This window comes from Giraffa tippelskirchi, chromosome 5 (genome assembly GCF_054371585.1).
Source record: "Giraffa tippelskirchi isolate mGirTip1 chromosome 5, T2T-mGirTip1v1.2.pri, whole genome shotgun sequence".
In the NCBI taxonomy this organism is placed as follows: domain Eukaryota; kingdom Metazoa; phylum Chordata; class Mammalia; order Artiodactyla; family Giraffidae; genus Giraffa; species Giraffa tippelskirchi.
Window position 1 is genome coordinate 80349147 of NC_137279.1, and position 18828 is coordinate 80367974.

The 18828-nt window shown below is 44.2% G+C and overlaps 1 protein-coding gene across 4 annotated transcripts in view; it reads right to left on the reverse strand.

The window, feature by feature from the left end:
- The window catches only part of RCSD1 (RCSD domain containing 1), a 69538-nt gene that overhangs the window by 34374 nt on the left and 16336 nt on the right, over positions 1-18828 (reverse strand). For 2 of the 4 annotated variants that reach the window (XM_081489259.1, XM_081489258.1), the window contains one exon: positions 10060-10151. The exons of the other annotated variants lie outside the window; for them this stretch is intronic. In XM_081489259.1, the coding sequence (XP_081345385.1) occupies positions 10060-10113 (54 nt within the window). In that variant the 5' untranslated portion in view covers positions 10114-10151. The remainder of the gene's footprint in view (positions 1-10059; positions 10152-18828) is intronic. 4 annotated transcript variants of the gene reach the window in all.

An 18828-nucleotide genomic window follows, 5' to 3' on the forward strand; every position in this document is an offset into this window, starting at 1 on the left:
GGGCTACAGTCCATGAAGCCGCAAAGAGTTGGACACAACTGAGTAACTAAACAACAACAACAACATATGATTAACAAACAATGTTGTGATAGTTTCAGGTGGACAGCGAAGGGACTTAGCCATACAGATATATGCATCCATTCTCCTCCAAACTCCCCTCCCAGCAAGGCTGCCACAAAACATTGAGCAAAGTTCCCTGTGCTGTACAGTAGGTACTGGTTGGTTATCCAGTATGATTCCATATACATGACATTCTTCAAAAGGCAAAGCTGTAATGACAGAAAGCAACTCATTGATTGCCTGAGACCAAGGATAGGGGCAGGGGGTTGACTATAAAGGGTACAAGGGAACTTTTGAAGTGAAAGAAACAATCTATATTTTGATTATGATCTGTATCTGTCAATACTCATCAAATTGTACTTTTAAAATAGGTGAATTTTATTGTGTGTAAATTTTATCTCGTAAATGTGATAAACAGCTTTTGAAATAAAAAACATGCTCAAAAAAAAAGAAAAAAAGGTTGAGGCACATTCCCTCTGCATGAGGCCTTCTTTCATTTGCCCTGGGGGCAGGGGAGTCGGCTTAGTTTCAGGGTGCCAGCCCCATGGACCTCAAAGTGTTGGCAAGAAGGCACAAAGCTGCAGGAGGCTGGCAGCCTCTTGCAGCTGCTAGGAACAGGCCCCATCCGGCCATTCCTGTCCCAGGGCAGCCACCAGCACTCTGGAAGCAAGAATGGTGATGCAAGCACAGAATTTGGCACTTGACAAGTTCATGTATGAATATAATTTATGGGTTGTTGGATTACAGGCAACTGACTTAACTACTCAGAGTCTCACCTGTAGAATGTGGCTAATACCCCCTACAGAGTTATGACAATACTAAGAGACAGTGTTTGATAGTTTGGAAAGATCCTCTGGAGTAGGAAATGGCAACCCACTCCAGTATTCTTACTTGAAAAATTCCATGGACAGAGGAGTCTGGTGGGCTACAGTTCGTGGGGTCTCAAAGAGCTTGACATGACTGAGCACACATGCAGTTTGGGTCCAAATCCAAATCCTGCCTCTTACTCTGTGTTCTATCTTAGGCAAGACTTAGCTTCCCTGAGCCTCAGTTTCCCTATTCATAAAATAAGGCTTATAACAGCACTTATCTCATATGATTGTTATAAAGCCCAAATGAGATAATTAATGTGCATAAAGTCCCAGCACAGTGCCTGGTACATAATAAGCTTTTCCTTCCATCTTAGCTCTTGTTGTTAGCATCTAAGACACTGATTGCCACTCAGTAGGTATTAGTTGGAACGTGGGCCCCCTTGCACTCCTTGTAGGGTCAGCAGGTGGTTGCCTGTTAGCCCTGAGTAACTGCAAGGGGGCAGTAGGGATCTGCTGCTAAGTCATTTTCATTCCCATTCTGTAGAACAAGTCTGCAGACCTGGTGGATTGGCATTGTATCTTAATATCAGAGGAATTTACAAATAGGAATTTTCTGAATCATACTAAAGGGCAGACTGGCTAATTGAAGTGCGATTCTAGGCTCCAGCCATAAGTAGCCTAACTCACAGCAGGGCCGTTCATGTGCAGGATTTCAGTTGGATGTTTCTGGTATGTGGAGTGGGGTAAGGCGGGGCAAGACCAGTCATCAAAGGGAAGCCTGCTTCTGGCTTCTGCAGGTGAGGAGAGTCCTGCCTTTCACCCAGAGCCCTGCACCAAGATGAGGCAGGACTCAGCCTCATGGCCAGAGTTTGAGGGTTGTGCCTGCCCCTATCGGTCCGAGCCTGATCAGGGACCCTCAGGGGCTAGGGTGGGTACATGCATGGCTGGAGTAGCTCTCCAGGGAACATGCTTGGGTTCAAAGGATGCAGGAAGTGGTAAGAAGAAATATGTCTGGACAGACACATTTTGTCCTGCAAAGTCGGAAGAGAAGATCCAGATGAGTCATTTCAAGAGCTGAGTACCCTAGGGGCAGGGGAGGCCACTGGCCCAGCAGTCAGGAGAGCTGTGTGTTCTCTCCACCCCTCTCTGCCCTTCTGCTCCTCATCCCTAGGATGAAGAGCTTGCCTAGCATGCCTTGCAAGGCCCTTTCCAGCTGGCTAACTATTTCTTTTAACTTTAACATCACTAAGAGGAAATTGGGAACACTTAGGTTATCTTTCTCATGTGGATGGACGGAGGTGGATACCTGACTAAGTTTAGGCAGGATCAGAGCAAACTCTGAAAGGAAGATCAGGAATCCCAAGTGATATTACAGTGATATTACACCCCTCCCCCACCACCATTTTGACACACTGCTCTATAAAGTAAAGAACCCCATCCATCTCTTGTTTCTTCTGAAGAAGATTCTGAGAATGGAACACTTCCTACTCTCAAACCAGGAATCAAATGGTAATCCGATATAATCCCTTCATTCCACATTAGCCAACTAATTGGTAATTCTCTTAAAGAGAAGAGTTTTAGGACAGGAAGATGACAGGGCTCAAACAGCCTCGGGGGCATTTAAAAGCCATTAAAGAACAAAGTGGGGACTTTCCTGGTGGTCCAGTGGTTAAGAATCCACCTTGCAATGCAGGGAACATGGGTTCAATCCCTGGTTAAGGAACTAAGATCGATCCCACATGCCAGAGGGCAACTACAACAAAGACCCAGGCAGCCAAAATAAAAAATAAATAAGAAGAAGTGGGTGAGAAATCAGCAACAAAGAACAATACCAAGCCTGATCAAGGGATAAAGGCTAAAAGAAACATAAACTGTAAAGGGAAGCAGAGAGTTTAGGTTTTTCTCCAGGTTCATTGCTGCCCAGCTGGGGAAAACCATAACCCTCATTTTGGTTTCCTCTGGAAGTCATACAAAGAAGGAATGAGTACAGGTATTGTTTTCTTTCATTCACACCCTTTGGCCTATTGCTTTGTTGCTATCTACACTCCAAGGGCTCAGCTCCTTAGTCAGCTTGAGAGCCTCACAGTTCAGAAGCAAGAACAGGCCAGCAGGAACACATTTGGAGTAGACATGGACCCCCTAAGGTGAGTGACTCTCTGGGGCCCTGAGGGAGAGGGGAGAGACTGTTTTTCTGGTAGGGGCTCCCAGGCTCTGAGCAGAAGTTCCTCACAGGAGACCCTTGAAAAATCTTCCTAGTATGGAACACAGAAATATACAGGCCCCCAGCTCAAAAGACATGAGTACAAGGTCTAAGATACAAGTAAATCAACTTCCTCCTGCTCCCTTCTTATCAGCAATTGTACCACCCTCCACCATATGCATGAAAAATCTCTCTTTGGACAATGGCAAAAGTTCTCATGTAGTGATTTGAGCAGATGACTCACAAGATGGTTTGGTTTTCTTATGGACAATCCAACAGTACTTTATCCCATCACTCCAGCACACCTATAAATTATACGTCTGAGCTACTTTTCACCTGCCATGGCTCTTCCAGGAGAGGGGGCTCCACTCTTAGTGGCTCCCAGGCCACATCACACAGAGAAAATCTGGAATTACAGAAAGCAGAGAACACAAATGGTGCTTATTTCCACCCCGGGATCAGCATGGTGCTGATGAGACCAGAGTGGCCCACTCTGGCCTGTCTGCTATTATCTTGCTGTCCAAGCACAGGCTGTTATGATGTAATTTGAAAGGACTCATAGTTCCAGATCCATCTCCTCTGGACTTCATTTCCTGCTCTATAAAATGGAAATGAGATCTGCTACATAGGGTCATTATTATGATGAAGTGAAACATGCATGGGAAGTGTCTTATCAGCCAATATTTACTGACTGATCATTCCTATCTAATACTTTCCACTGATTTCACCTAATTAGGCCAAGAACTGTCTCACATTAGAACTTGTTTGGTAGTCAACACCTTAAGTTAAGCAGAGATTTTGGTGGGTCCATAGTTGTAGATATTTTAAAATCAAGTGAGATTTAGGAACATTCAATATTCTTACAGAGTCTTGGTTAAACAATTTAGGGAAGGCTGAAGGAAGTTCAGAACAGGACATGAAATAATGGACTGGTTCCAAATTGGGAAAGGAGTATGTCAAGGCTGTATATTGTCACCCTGCTTATTTAACTTATCTGTAGAATACATCATGCAAAATGCCAGGCTGGATGAAGCACAAGCTGGAATCAAGATTGTTGGGAGAAATATCAAAAACCTCAGATATGCAGATGACACCACCCTTATGGCAGAAAACAAAGAAGAACTAGAGTCTCTTGATGAAAGTGAAAGAGGAGAGTGAAAAAGTTGGCTTAAAGCTCAACATGCAGAAAACTAAGATCATGGCATCCGGTCCCATCATTTCATGGCAAATAGATGGGGAAATAATGGAAACAGTGAGAGACTATTTTTCTGGGCTCCAAAATCACTGCAGATGATGACTGCAGCTGTGATAATTTCAAGATAATTCCAAGATGCCTGCTCCTTGGAAGAAAAGCTATGACCAACCTATACAGCATATTAAAAAGCAGAGACATTACTTTGCCAACAAATGTCCGTCTAGTCAAAGCTATGGTTTTTCCAGTAGTCATGTATGGATGTGAGAGTTGGACTATAAAGAAAGCTGAGTGCCAAAGAATTGATGCTTTTGAACTGTGGTGTTGGAGAAGACTCTTGAGAGTCCCTTGGACTGCAAGGAGATCCAACCAGTCCATCCTAAAGGAAATCAGTCCTGAATATTCATTGGAAGGACTGATGCTGAGGCTGAAGCTCCAATAGTTTGGCCACCTGATGCAAAGAACTGACTCATTGGAAAAGACCCTGATGCTGGGAAAGATTGAAGGTGGGAGGATAAGGTGACAGCAGAGGATGAGATGGTTGGATGGCATCACCAACTCAATGGACTTGAGTTTGAGTAAGCTCCCGGAGTTGGTGTTGAACAGGGAAGCCTGTAGTTCTGCAGTCCATGGGATCGCAAAGAGTCAGACGTGAGTGAGCGACTGAGCGACTGAATTGAACTGAAGGAAGTTCCTGAAAAATAAAAAGCAATCAGCCAACAACTTTGGAGGAGCGGACAGTTACAGAGAAATTAAGTCATGGTCCCTGTTCTGTTGAAGCTGAAAGTCCAGTTGGGGAAACATGAAGCAAAAGTGGATCAAACACAAAAGCCAGTTAAGCAGACAATGGCACAGAAGTTGTATGCATGTAGGCATGATCAATGGCCCAAGGAGCAGCACATGCTGTAAATGTGGATGTGTCAGAAGACCCAGGAAGGAGACGTGGTAGAGTAAGAATGGGGGCGGGGGGACTGGATCAGAAGGTGGTTACAGACAGTGCTCCAGAGACAGAATGTTTGATTCATATCCTCACTCTTGTCCTTGGGCAGGTAACCAACCTCTGCAAATTTCAGAGGCCTCATCTGTAAAGTGAGGATAGCAGTATTTGCATCATAAGCTTGGGTAAGAATCAAGTGAGATGTATAGTATTCAGCATAGTCTGGCAAATGATAGTCCCCACTAAATGCAGTCTATTATTATATTTGAGGCCAAAGTATTTGGAATTTTTCCTGAAAGGGTAAATCCAGCAAGGAGTTTAAAGGAAAACATTTGTCCTGAATTCTTACCATGCAAACCAGAACTGCAAAAGGGCAGTGAGGCAGCCCCCACAGTGATGAAGACAACCTTTTGGAGAGAGGGTTGGACATTCAGGGAAGGGTGGGAGACCCAGCTCAGATGGCAGGAAAGAACTCTGTGATCCTAGGAGGTCCTGGGGGCAGGGATATGGAGAGTTCAGGAACATGTATCCCACCAGAAAGAAGGACAAAATATAGAAGAGAGCTGGGAAAATGGATGGAAAAACTTCTATTTAAGGAGCAAATGGGGGAGGGCACTGGTGGGGAAGGGAGGAGAAGACAGAGGCTAAGAGCTGAGGATAAAAAAAATTCCAGACTGGTATCAGCTATAGAATCTGGGCAGAGAATGCACACGTGGTCCAAGGGAAGCCTGTAATAGCAGTTTCCAGCATGCTTTGCTAATTTCCCACGCCTGCCTCTGGGGTTCATTGTCATTTTGAAGGCAAACTGAGATTAGTTACCTGAAACATAAGGTGTAACAGCAAAGTATAGGGTAAAAGAGTGTTAAAATGAAACATTTCCCTTTTTAACTAAGAAAGAAATCCTGAAGGCTGATATATATTTTCCCTCTACTAAAAACAAATGCTCAGTGGTAAAGAATTTTCCTGCCAATGCAGGAGATGCAAGAAACTGGGGTTCGATCCCTGGGTTGGGAAGATTCATGGACAGATCCTGGCAGGCTACAGTCCATAGGGTCACAAAGGAGTTGGACGCGACTGAACATGCACGTGCACACACACACTATAAACAAAAGAAAAACTTTTGTAATGGCAAAAATACCATAAATGAAGTAATAAGAAAACAATAGACCCAAAAAATTATTTGTAACACAGGTGAAAAGGAGATAATAACTGTTATACAAAATCCTCTCACAAAATGATGGGAACAATATATAAGAAAGGATATAAAACAAATAAATAAATAAAAATAAAAAAAAAAAGAAAGGATATAAATAAGCAAGGAATTCCTTGGTAGCTCAGCTGATGAAGAATCTGTCTGCAATGCAGGAGACCCTGGTTCGATCCCTGGTTAGGAAACCCTGGAGAAGGTATAGGCTACCCATTCCAGTATTTTTCGGCTTCCCTCGAGGCTCAGATGGTAAAGAATCTGCCTGCAATGTGGGAGACCTGGGTTCGATCCCTGTATTGGGAAGATCCCCTGGAGGAGGGCATGACAACCCGCTCCAGTATTCCTGGCTAGAGAATTCCATGGACAGAGGAACCTGGCGGGCTACAGTTCACAGGTTCCCAAAGAGTTGGATACAACTGAGAGACTAAGCACAGCACAGCACAAATAAGCAATTCATAGAAAAGCAGATTTTAAAAGCCAATAAACATAAAAAGATGCTCAAGCTTACAAGGTTTCAGGTAAATGCAAATTAAATTATTAATAGCATTAAGATTTCTCTTTATGCATATCAGACAGGCAAGGAGAGGGGAGAGAGGAAAAAACAGCCATTGCTCCTTGGGAAATGGGAAAAGGAACCATCTCAGATTGCTGGAGGAAATTGAGCTGTACAGCCTTTTAGGAAAGTTATCTGGCAACATTTAGATTACACAAACCTTTTGACTCAGCCCCATGCTCCACAGACATACAAGCCCCAGTATATAAAGACATGGAGGTTGACTGCAGTGCTGTTTATAGAAGCAAAACTCTGGAAACAAATTAAATACCCATAAAAGGGGAAATGTTTTGTGGTCCATTCACATTAACAAGCTATTATGAAACCATTAAAAAGGATGAATTAGAGCATTCTGAACTTCCATGAAAAATTGTAAAGTGAGAACAGTAAGATGAAGAGAAATGTGTATAATATGTTCCTGGTTTTATAAAGCAACAACTAAACAATCTATCCCCATCTGTGTCTATGTGTACATATACCTATTCATCATATGTGTGTATAATGCATATGTAATAATTTATATGCATGCTTCCCTGGTGGCTCAGAGGTAAGGCATTTGCCTGCCAATGCAGGAGATGCAGGTTCGATCCCTGAGTTGGGAAGATGAAATGGCAACCCACTCCAGTATTCTTCCCTGGGAAATCCCATTGACAGAGGAGCCTGGTGAGCTACAGTTCATGGGGTTGCAAAGAGCTGGACCTGACTTAGCAACTAAACAGAAACAACAACAATATGTATAGTTAAAGAATATGAAATATCCTACAGAAAGGTGTATATGAGGTTTCTGTAAGCTGAGGTGACAGGGAGGAGAGCTGATTTGGAGGAGGCAAACCAAAAGAAAAACACTGCCTGTAAAAACTTCAGCATGCTTGCTATGATATCAGTGATGTATTTTAAAGAGTAAATTAGAACTAATTCATAGGGCTGTCCATGATTACGTTTTCAAGGAAAAGAAAGCAAGTTGCCAAGACATAGTATGAAAACCATCAAATTAAAAAATTTTTTTAATTTTGAAATGAGAGTTTCAAGCTTACTCATCAAATATTTTGGGAAAGTCTGATGTGAACAAATACTTGAAAAAAACTTTGTAGCAAGTTGTCAGTCTTCTCAAAATATCAAAACAAGGGCTTGGGCATTGAGGGACAGGACACATATGCCCAGAGGGAGGAGACGGAGGAAGTGAAGTTCATAATTCCATAAAGATATTTTGCCACTAAGTTTAAAAACATGACCCTAAAGCTGTTTTTAGGTTTACTAAAATCTAGACCAATTTGCCCCACTTGTAATAGCTCCCTAAACATTTTTAAATGTTCTCTTTTTGTATTACAAACTGCTCTCTGTTCAAGGAAATGATCAAATGAAGCCAAAATGTCCCCTTAGCAAATACTCTGATTTTCTATAAAAATCTTGGATGGCTCAGCGTGGACTCATTTACTCCCTGGTGATAAGCAATGTCTCCTCAGTGGTTAGGTATCCATTACTTTTGGAAAGGAAAAAGGGATCAGTAATCAATATTAATTGAGTGCTTACTATGTACAGGGCATATCACAGACGTAGCTCACTGAATTCTCAACAGTCTTGAGAAGTAAATATTATTAGCCCTATTTTACAAGGAAGCATAAAGTTACTTTTCCAGAGGCACATGCTGGTATAGTGGAGTTGTGTTCAAAACTTGGCCACTCTGACTTTTAGTATAACACAGACATCCTCCCTTCTATGAAATCTACTTCTACTCTAGATGTCAATGATGAAAATTCTGAGCAGGGGCTGCCATTGTGAGAATGCAGCCGAGTAGATGGAAAAGGGTGTAAGACCCATTAAGGTCCTGAGTGTACTTTGCAACCTGTTTCTACAACCCTCTCCCACATCATTTGGGATGGGCCTTGCAAACCCTAGAGCCTTCAGAGACCAGGCAGGAAGTGTAAAGGCAGGGGTAGTGGTTTGGGAGAAAACCCCTGCCTTCCCAGATGCTATTCAGGTCTAGCCCACTGCCTGCATGGGTCACACGGAGCTGTTTTTCAAAGGATAATTCAAGGTCCAGCATCATAAATGATCTGGTTTATCAAGAGATTAAAATCCAGATTTTTAAGTACCATGTATTTTGTTTTTAACATCAGTTCAGATAAAAAAGAAAAGAAAACCTCAGTGGGGGTGGAAAATGTCTACCTGCAGCATTTGGCCCAGAAGGCTACCAGTTTGGTACTTCTGATTTATGGGAAGTATGTTTTTATCATATTCTACCTATTTTCCTGGATAATCCAAGGAAGTAACTTCTGGTTTAATATATAAATTTGTTTTTACTATTTGTACATCACTATACTATTGTTCTTAATAATAAAAAGTATCAAAGGTATTATTACCTTCTCACTGAATTCTAAGGGGGCTTAGAATACAGAACTCCAGATAGAATGAAAAGAGTTCAGGTACCGCTCCTGCCCACCAGCAGCTACTAGACTCCTTAACCATCCTGAGGCTTAATCTCCTAGTCAACAAAATGGATCAGTAACAGCCAACTCACAGAACAACTGTGATGGTTCTAAAAGACAATCTGTGTAATAAAGGTATTCAATAAATATCTGTTCCATTCCTTCTAAAAGCCAGGTGTAAGGCTCCATAAACACTGTAAAATAGATCAATTGAGAGAGACTATGTTACCTTACTAATGGTTTCTTCACTTGATAAAGGGATTTCTCATCATGCACTTTTGTTGTGCATGACAGACATGATGATTTCCCTAAAATTTTAGTTTAGCATAACTTTTGGGGGATAAAAACAAACAAGCACCTGCTCTGTGAGGCTGTCATAATTGGTTTGGAGATGGGAGAATTGTTTTACACATGAGCAGTGAAGAGTAATTCTACTGGAGTTACCCAGCACCTCTGTCAATAAGGCCACACTTGCTAGGCACACAACAACCAGGGTTAACACTGAAAACCGAAGACTTTCCTCCTCTCTCCCCAACAGCTCTGCTTATCAGCTGGTCTTCAGAGAGAGTCCTGCCTTGCAGCACAGGTGAACGGTGGGGAACACAGAGCCAACTATGCAAGACGTCTGTATTCACCTCCCCTTGCCCACAGGGTACCTGAGGTGGCACATACAGGCCAGAGTGGAAGACTTTTTGGAAATCTCAGGAACAAAGCTGATTCTGTCATGGCTCTATCCTTTCTGAGAGCAACACCACAGGAAACACCTGTAGACAGCAGGAAACTAGAAGAATTAAAAATATCTGACTGAGCTCTAAAAAATAAATAAAAAAGGAAAGTAAAATGGTGTCTTTTTTTCACAGGGAAAGCAAACAAAGTAACATCTCATTTGAGCCATTTCTGCTCTGCAAAGCACATCCCTCCTGTGGGCCACCCGCCTCAGGCAGACATAGGCCTAGACCACATGCTTTGATAGCCCAAGACATCTGGGTGCCTAAGATTGTTGTCAATGAGGGTGGGTCCTGAGCAGGGTCCAAGTCACCAGACTTGAGATTTCCTTTGTAGGAGGGAAGATTGAGGAAGCTGAGCTCACTTCCTTGGGGAGAGGGGTAGCCTCCATCTAGTTTTGGACATAAAAGGCCCTTTTGTTCTTCCTCCACAGCCTTCCCAATCCCAGCAAGTCAATTCCTCAGAATCCTGAAGATCAAGGATGGCAGGCCCACTTGGAAAGGATGATTGCTGAGCCTGCAGGATCTGGCTGAGAAGCAGATTTAAAGGAGGTAGAGGAGTTTCCCTGGTAGTACAGTGGATAAAAATCCATCTGCCAATGTAGGGGCATGGGTTTGATCCCTGGTCCAGGAAGATTCCACATGCCTCAGAGCAACTAAGTCCTTGCATCAGTGAGCCTGCGCTCTAGAGCTCATAAGCCGCACTGCTGAGCCCATGCGCTGCAGCTACTGAAGCTTGTGCACCCTGGAGTCAGTGCTCTCCCCCTGTTACAGAAGCCACTGCAATGAGAAGCCTGTGTACCACAATGAAGAGTAGCCCTTGCTCACTGTAACTAGAGAAAGCCCACGTGCAGCAATGAAGACCCAGTGCAACTAAAACGAAAATAAATTTAAAAAGACAAGAAAGGTGGTAGAGGTAGGAAACCTCAGATCCTGCTCTCTCCCCTGCCTTATCACATCCAGTAAGTCACCAAGCCTAGTCATTTTTCTTCTAGCTCTATTTCCAGCCTGGCCTCTTCATTTCCCTGTGGTCACTGCACTTAAGGGCCCCTATCATCTCACCCTTGATTGTGGTCACCTAACTGGTCTCTTTGCCTCTGCTTTTCTTTCTCTTGCCCATTCTCCCTTCTGCTGCTCAAACCATCTGTCTAAAATCTGTCTTTGCTTGGTCAACCTACTATATAGTACCTACTACACAATCAAAACGTCTTAGTATGGGACTTTTCTTGTGGAGCAGTGGATAAGAATCTGCCTGCCAAGGCAGGGGACACAGGTTCGATCCCTGGTATGGGAAGATTCCACATGATGCAAAGCAACTAAGCTCATGTGCCACAGTGAGCCCTTGAGCCACAACTACTGAGGCCATGTGCTACAGCTACTGAAGCTGGGGTGCCTAGAGCCTGTGCTCCACAAGAATAGCCCCCACTCGCTGCAACCAAGGAAAACCCACAGCAGCAACAAAGACCCAGTGCAACCACAAATAATAAACAAACAAATAATTTAAATGGAGTAGGAAATGGCAACCCACTCCAGTATTCTTGCCTGGAAAATCTCATGGACAGAGGAGTCTGGCAGACTACAGTCCATAGGGTCACAAAGAGCTGGACACAACTAAGCAACTGACCATAATTAATTAAAAAATAAAATAAAAAGTATACTGCCATTAAAAAAAAAAATCTTCTGTCTAAGGCTCCTGTCCATCTTTCCTCCCTAAAAGGTAATACTTTTTGTCAATAAGAAAAGCCAATACTTATTGAACATTTCCCATGTGCCAGCTACTATGCTTAGTGCTTAATAAAGATGATCTCATTGGATCTACCACCAACCAGCCAGATGCTATGATTCTCACATTGTGGATGAAGGGATCAGAGCTTAAAGAGGTTAAATGACTTGCCCAAGGTGACAAAGCTGTGTTGGACCTGGGATTCCAACCCTGGCAGTCCAGCTCCTTATCATACTCGCACCTGGTGTGGACTTGTCCGCAGCCCTCTAAACACACTATGCATTTCCATGCCTCTGTGTCTTTGTACAGCCTGTGGCTCCACCTCAGATTCCCTCATCCTTATGCTATCTGGATATCTCTTCTTCTCCATCGCAGGCCCAGATTCTTGATCCCTCCTCCCAGAAGCTTTCATGGACTTCTCCCCAGGGTTGTGTCATCACAGCCAGCCATGCAAATCTCTCTCATAACACTTCCCTTGCAACTCTGAGCTGTCTGTCCCCCTCACCAGAGTATGAGCCCCTTGAAGGATGTGCCACAGCCTTCATCTCAACTTTCCCCTATTCCTAGCAGAGTGGCTAACATATAGTAGATGTACAATAAATATTTATTGGTTTAAAGACATCAGCCACTGGAAAAGATTGAGGTTTTGGTTTCTGGATCAAGTCTCTGGGCCTTGAGGTCTCCATCTGTTAGATGAGACCAGCATCTGCTCAGCTCTTCTCCTTTATTTTCAAAGGGGGCCCAGATTCTTTATTTTATCCACTGGACCACCAGGGAAGTCCCTGAAGCAATTTATTGTTATTATTTTTTTTTTGCTATGCTGGGTCTTTATTGTAGCATGTGGGTTCAGTAGGTGCAGTGCATGGGCTTCTTTCTAGTTGCAGCATGCTGACTTAGTTGCTCCATGGCATGTGGGATCTCAGTCTTCTGATCAGAGATCAAACCCACATCCACTGTATTGAAAGACGGATTCTTTACCACTGGATCACCAAGGAAGCCCCCCAGGTTCCGTATTTTAGAAACTCCATGTGACTCTAACATGCATCCATAGTTGAGAACCATGGCTTTGATCTAAAGAAGCTAAGTGGAGAGGCTTGCTAAGGGAAGTCACACAACATATTTATACATATGAAATCTGTGTAAAATAAACACCAGCAAGCATCAAAGAAGATAAACATCCAAAGCACGGAGAGAAAATACTGACCCAAAGTTATACTTTGGGAAGACAAAAGACACAGATAGTCAATACCAAAATGTAAACTAACTTTAAGGTAACCACTCACACTATTAAATTGGCAAAATGTTATAATAACAAAAAGCCAGAGCTGCCAGGATTGTGGGGGAAATTGTTCCCTTAAAAACTGCTATTAGCACTACACATTATTAATCCTACCTTCCCTTGAGTCAGTAATCTAGGACTATGTAACAAGAGGACTTCCCAGGTGGCACCAGTGATAGAGAGCCCACCTGCACACGCAGAGGAGGTAAGGGACACAGGTTCGATCCCCGGGTTGGGAAGAGCCCCTGGAGGAGGCATGGGAACCCCACTCCATAATTCTTGCCTGGAGAATGCCATGGACAGAGGAGCCTGGTGGGCTACAGTCCATAGCCTCACAATGGGACATGACTAAAGCAATTTAGGACAGATGTAACAAGATCTTGAAAACTCTTTATTCCATTTTTAGAATATATGCAGAGGAAATAAGAAATATGCAGCTTATACAAAATCATCTATAGCATTGCTTTTCACATGAGGTGAAAACTTAAAAATCATCTGAATATTACAATTCAGAGAATAGTTGAAGAAAATGATAGACTATAAAGGCAATAAAACAATGTTCCTGTTAAAAATGACAAATACTCAACCTTTCTAATACATGGGGATGTGAATGGAACACAAAGAGAAAAAGGACTGAGAAATTCAGTGTTTTGTACAAAAATGAGAGTCATACAAATGTACTTTGACAAAAACTGGCAGTGAATTTGGAAAGATGTGGCAAAAAAACATTGTTCATCAGCTTTGAATTTGTTCACAGTTTTTGTCATTAGAAAATGTGTGCTCTCAGCTGGGGTAGCAACTGGTCAGTCTCTTTTTATGGAGGGCAGGCCTGGTTCCAGTCTGACAACTGCTTGTATCTTTACCTAGGCCTCTTGGCTGAAAATACACTCCAGTATCTGGCCATGGTGAGGTTTCAACTTTAAAGAGGTTTCAACTAAAAGGAACATGGTTCCTTTTCAACTCATATCCTCTCCTGTCCAGATGATAAGGGGAGAAATCACTGGTTCCACAAGGAATGGACAATGAAGAGAGATAGGAGCCAAGGGTGGGGAAAAACTCCTCCCAGGACCTGATAACAGGGCACTGCCCTCCTGTGGGAAAAGGTGCTGGTGACAAACTCTCCAAGGGAGAGAAAACTTCTGAGGCCCACCCCTCAGGCAAGGGTGGAGTTGGGGGCAGAGGGCAGCTCATCTCAGGATAACTGGGAGAATGCCTGTCAGAGGCTCAGCTGCTTCTTGCTGACCCAGTGATCTCAGAATAGAGGGTTGATAGGGAGTTGGTGGGTCAGGACAGACAAGGGGCCCTGCCATGCCTCACCCCTTCGTCTTGGCTGGGCAGACCTGGCCCCCTGAATGGACTAGTGACTGGAGAGTAAAAGCCCCAGTATGACAAAACTCCTCACAGGAGAATGGGGAAGAGCAGGGAAGTTCAGGGCACAGGGGCCAGCAGGAGCAGAGCCCTACAAGACTGAGAATACCAAAAGCAGCTCAGAATGGCTGGGAACCTCAAGTGTGGAGTCCATCGCATTGCATTCTGTGTTGGCAGGAGAGGTGATATGCATTTATCTACCCAGAAGGTGACAGAAGCTGTGCGTGGGGTCAAGGCAGAGCTGAAGAGTAGGAGAGCCATGCAGCAACACTGCCTGTGCAGACAGCAGGGCGCCTCTTCCCAGGACGTGGCCCCAGGACAGGAGTGCAGGCAGCAGCCAGGCCCGGAGCAAAAGGCCACGGACCGGGTCTTCAGAGACCTTCAAGTTCTATTTCCTTCCCTGTGGCTTGGTGACCTCTACTGCAAGTTTTTCCATTCTCACCCACAGCTGGAAGTGAGGTTTTAGGTCTGGGGATGTTATTATATACTGAATTGTGTCCCTCAAATTTATATGTTGATGTCCTAGTCCCTAGTACCTCAGGATGAGATTGTACTCTAGAACTGTGAGAAAATAAATTTCTGGGTTTAAGTCCTCCAGTCTGTGGTACATTGTTTTGGCAGCCCTAGCAAACGAATACAGGCATTGGATCTGGCCTGCGGAGGCCGCCTCTGGGGCTGCGCCCCACGCCTCCCCACCCCATCATACTATATATACTCGTGCTCACAGCTGACAAGGTAAAGGCACCTTGACTCCTTCCCTACTCTATAAAAACTGCTCAACTTCACATAAGCAGAGTGACTGGCTGTGGTGGATTCTGGCCCTTTCCCCTCTCTGCTCTGTTAATTGGTGCCTTTGCTTCTAAAACTCAAAACGTTTCACTGGACAGGGGAGTCCCTATAGCTCCTGAACTTTGCCCTTGACTATGGCTGAAACAGAGCTCTTAGATGGTGGGCCAAGGCAGTGGCCCTCCTGGCAAGGACAGCAGGTCTTTCCTCAGGACCCAGGGGCTCTTGGTGGGTTCCTGGGGTGTCAGGCCTGGACGGACCCACATACTAGAGTCAGGAAGTCCTGCCCACCCCTGCTGGTTTCCTCTTTATAGCTTGCAACACAGCCTCTGCCTCTGAGCAGAGTGATCTGGGCAGGGCCCAGCCTGGCCCTTCTGTAACAGCTGCAGTGAGCTTCAAAGAAAAACCACAGGAGAGGAGGAAGCAGAGGCCTAAGCAGAAGTACACGCCCACTGACCTCCACCCCTACCCTGCCTCATACACTCCAGGGAGCATGCTTCTCTTTGAGGCACCAAGTTATTTACAGATATTTCCCTGTGTTTATCAAAACACAGAGGTGACAACACCTTGCATCTGTCTGATTCTTTATATCTAAGTCCTTGACAATGAATACATTAACCCATTTAATCCTCCCAATAAGCCAGGCACACAATAAGCCAGAATGATCATCCTGGTGAGGGCCCCAGAACTTCTGCCAATGATTCAAGACCCCATAGCAATTTCCACAGCAACAGGATTTGGTCCAGACCCCTGAACTCCTGTACCACCATGCCTGACTCCTTCCAGCTACACTGTAAGACTCACTTGGTTCTCATCCAGCACACACATACACAGTGTACCTGCACAGGCCCCTGGGGACCACGCTGCCTCTTCCCTTAGTCTTCAGTTAGGACTTAACATGGAAAATTCTCAGCCTGTGAGGAAGGGTCACCTTTCCCTCTCTTTCCCCCTCTGCCTCCACAGTCCTTTCCAAAGCCTACCTTGCCTGGTTGTTAGTCCAGATAACTGAGTAGCCCCCTAAAGGTCTCCACGTCATGCTCTCTCCAATCCATTCCCTGGGGACCATAGCCACAGTGAACTTTTTAAAATGTAAATCTGATCACCTAACTCCCTGTCCTCCATTGCAAGGGGACTAAAACATGTGGCAACACAAGTGCGGCTTTTGAGAGCTTGAACGTTCCCTGTAGTCTCAGCAGCCATGCCAAATACACATCCAGTTGTTAAGTGTGCCTGCCCTACAGATACAGCGTCAAAGCTGGCCCCTTAAGCTCTCCTTTGCAATGGGACTGTGCCCCCAGAGGCTCTGCGTGGAAATCCTGGTGCTTCCTGGATCAAGCCCTAGGGAGTCTTGCATGGTACCCACTAAATCTAACTGCACTCCACATGCTCTCCTCCCTCTTCTGACACGCCCTCCAGCTGCAACATCCTTCTCTCTTCAGCTCTCCAGCTCTTCCTCATCCTTCCAACCATGCTCAGGCATGACCTCCTTTGGGAAGTCTTTCCATCACCTGAGTCACAGCCAGATCTGTCTGCTGAGCACAGATTTATCAGCATACTTGACCAAACTATTGTAATCACCTGTTCTCCTTCTGACTTCCTTACTAGACTGCAAGCTCTCAGAGGGAAGTATCCCAGTTTTATTCCCTTTTGAGTCCAGAATTCCCAGCATAGAACCTGACACAGTGGGCACACATGAAATCTTTATTATGCAAGGGAGTGAGTGGCGATTGCTTCTTCTTCCTAACCCAGACCATCCTTGCCCATGATGGCAAGGGATTTCCTAGGAGCAAGTCCGATCATTGCTTCCTAGAGGCCAGCTCAAACAGGCTGTTCTGCCTCCATCCTTGATCTGTGGGTGAAGTTCTGAGTGTCCCCTGGCTCACTCTGCCCTGCCCCCATCTTGCTGGTACGTAATTTCCCCCTATCTGCAGCTGCTCCGGTAGGAAGTCCAGATGGTTGCTTCATTTCCCAGGGTGTCCACACCCCTTTCCTGCCCTCCCCTCCTCCCTGCTGGCAGGGGCGGGGAGACCCACAAGAGTACAGTGGGAAGATGGGGTTCTGGACTGAACCAGACTCCATGGGGCACTGTCACCTCACGTTCCCCTCCTGGCACATCTCACTTAGCCTGCAATTTATATACCAGGTACAGAGAGCCTCTGGAGAAGGAAGGCAGCCCAGGGCTAATTTGGTAGCATTTATCAAGAACCATAAAAACATTCATATTCTTTGGCCTAATCATTTCACTCCAGGGAATTGCTTCCAAAGAAATAATCCAAGAGAAGAAAAAAAGATACATGTACTGTTTATAGCCATGTTATTTACAATAAGGAGAAAAGGAAAGCAAATGCCATGTCCTAAAATAGAAAAATGATTAAACAAATGATAGTACATTTGTGTAACAGAATACCATGCAGACATTTTAAGTGAAAATATGACTATACAGAAAAAGGAAATAACATTAGGTGAAAAGATAGAGTACAGAGTTGCATAGACACCAATTATAAATTTTTAAGAATTACATATATGGCTAGAAATAACACAGACATAAAATTGGAAGCCGTTATATTAAGTGGAATTGTCTTTTACTCCCAGTTTTTTTTTAATGCTTAAGGGGGTAAAATTGAGGATGAGAAGGGAGCAAGAAGAAAACATAGTTGTGTTAGAAGGAAAGTTTTAATAATTTTACCTTAAAATGTTTAATATTAGCTTAAAAATAAAGTAATAGTTTTAAAACTAAAGAGAAACCCTTGAACACCAAGTCCTAGGAGTTTCTAAAAAGGATTTTTGTTGTTGTTGTTGATTGTGGCTTTATCATCGTTTTTAAAATAATAATAAGAACAGGCTTCATTCAGACCTTTCCAGCATGAGGCTGTGGATGGGTCTATAAATTTTCTGATGTGAGACCTGTAACCTGATTGCCACTAAAAGCACGTAGAGGACCTTTACCTAATGGATTAATAATTCTGTTCACTTTCCCTCCTTTCTCTGTACCTCAGCACCACATCTGCACCTCCAGGTTACAGCCTAAAAGTACTGAGGCCCATTCCCTCAAGGCCTCTGTTTCTGCACTGAGAGAGAGTTAAGGGAAAGGAGATGGGACCACACAGAGTCCTGAGAGGACACTGGGCAGCATAAAAAATTTTAAGTCCTATATTTGAGGGATACAGACATAAAGCCTGGGATTGAGTCTTTTCTTAAAAAAAGAAAACAAGACTAGGTTATGGGAAGCTTGTGATCAGTTAAAACTCCCAACACTTTGCACAAGAACTGTTCCTTCACTGTCCTTAGTCGTCCTGGCTTCCTCAAGCGTGACAGACACCCACAGCGTTGTCCTTGGCCTGCTCCTCACTTTACAGTGGTCTCTCACTGTGCCGGCTGCAGAGACCACTTCTGTGCAGAAGACCGCTGAAGCTGTCTCAGCCTACTGCCTCTCCACGCGCCAGTTCTGAATTTCCAATTTGGAATGTCTTGCCAAGACATCAACCGAAACATAGCCTCTCTCCTTCCCAAACCACCACAATTCTTCTGCCTGAAAATGCTTTCACTCTGATCACTTTCTC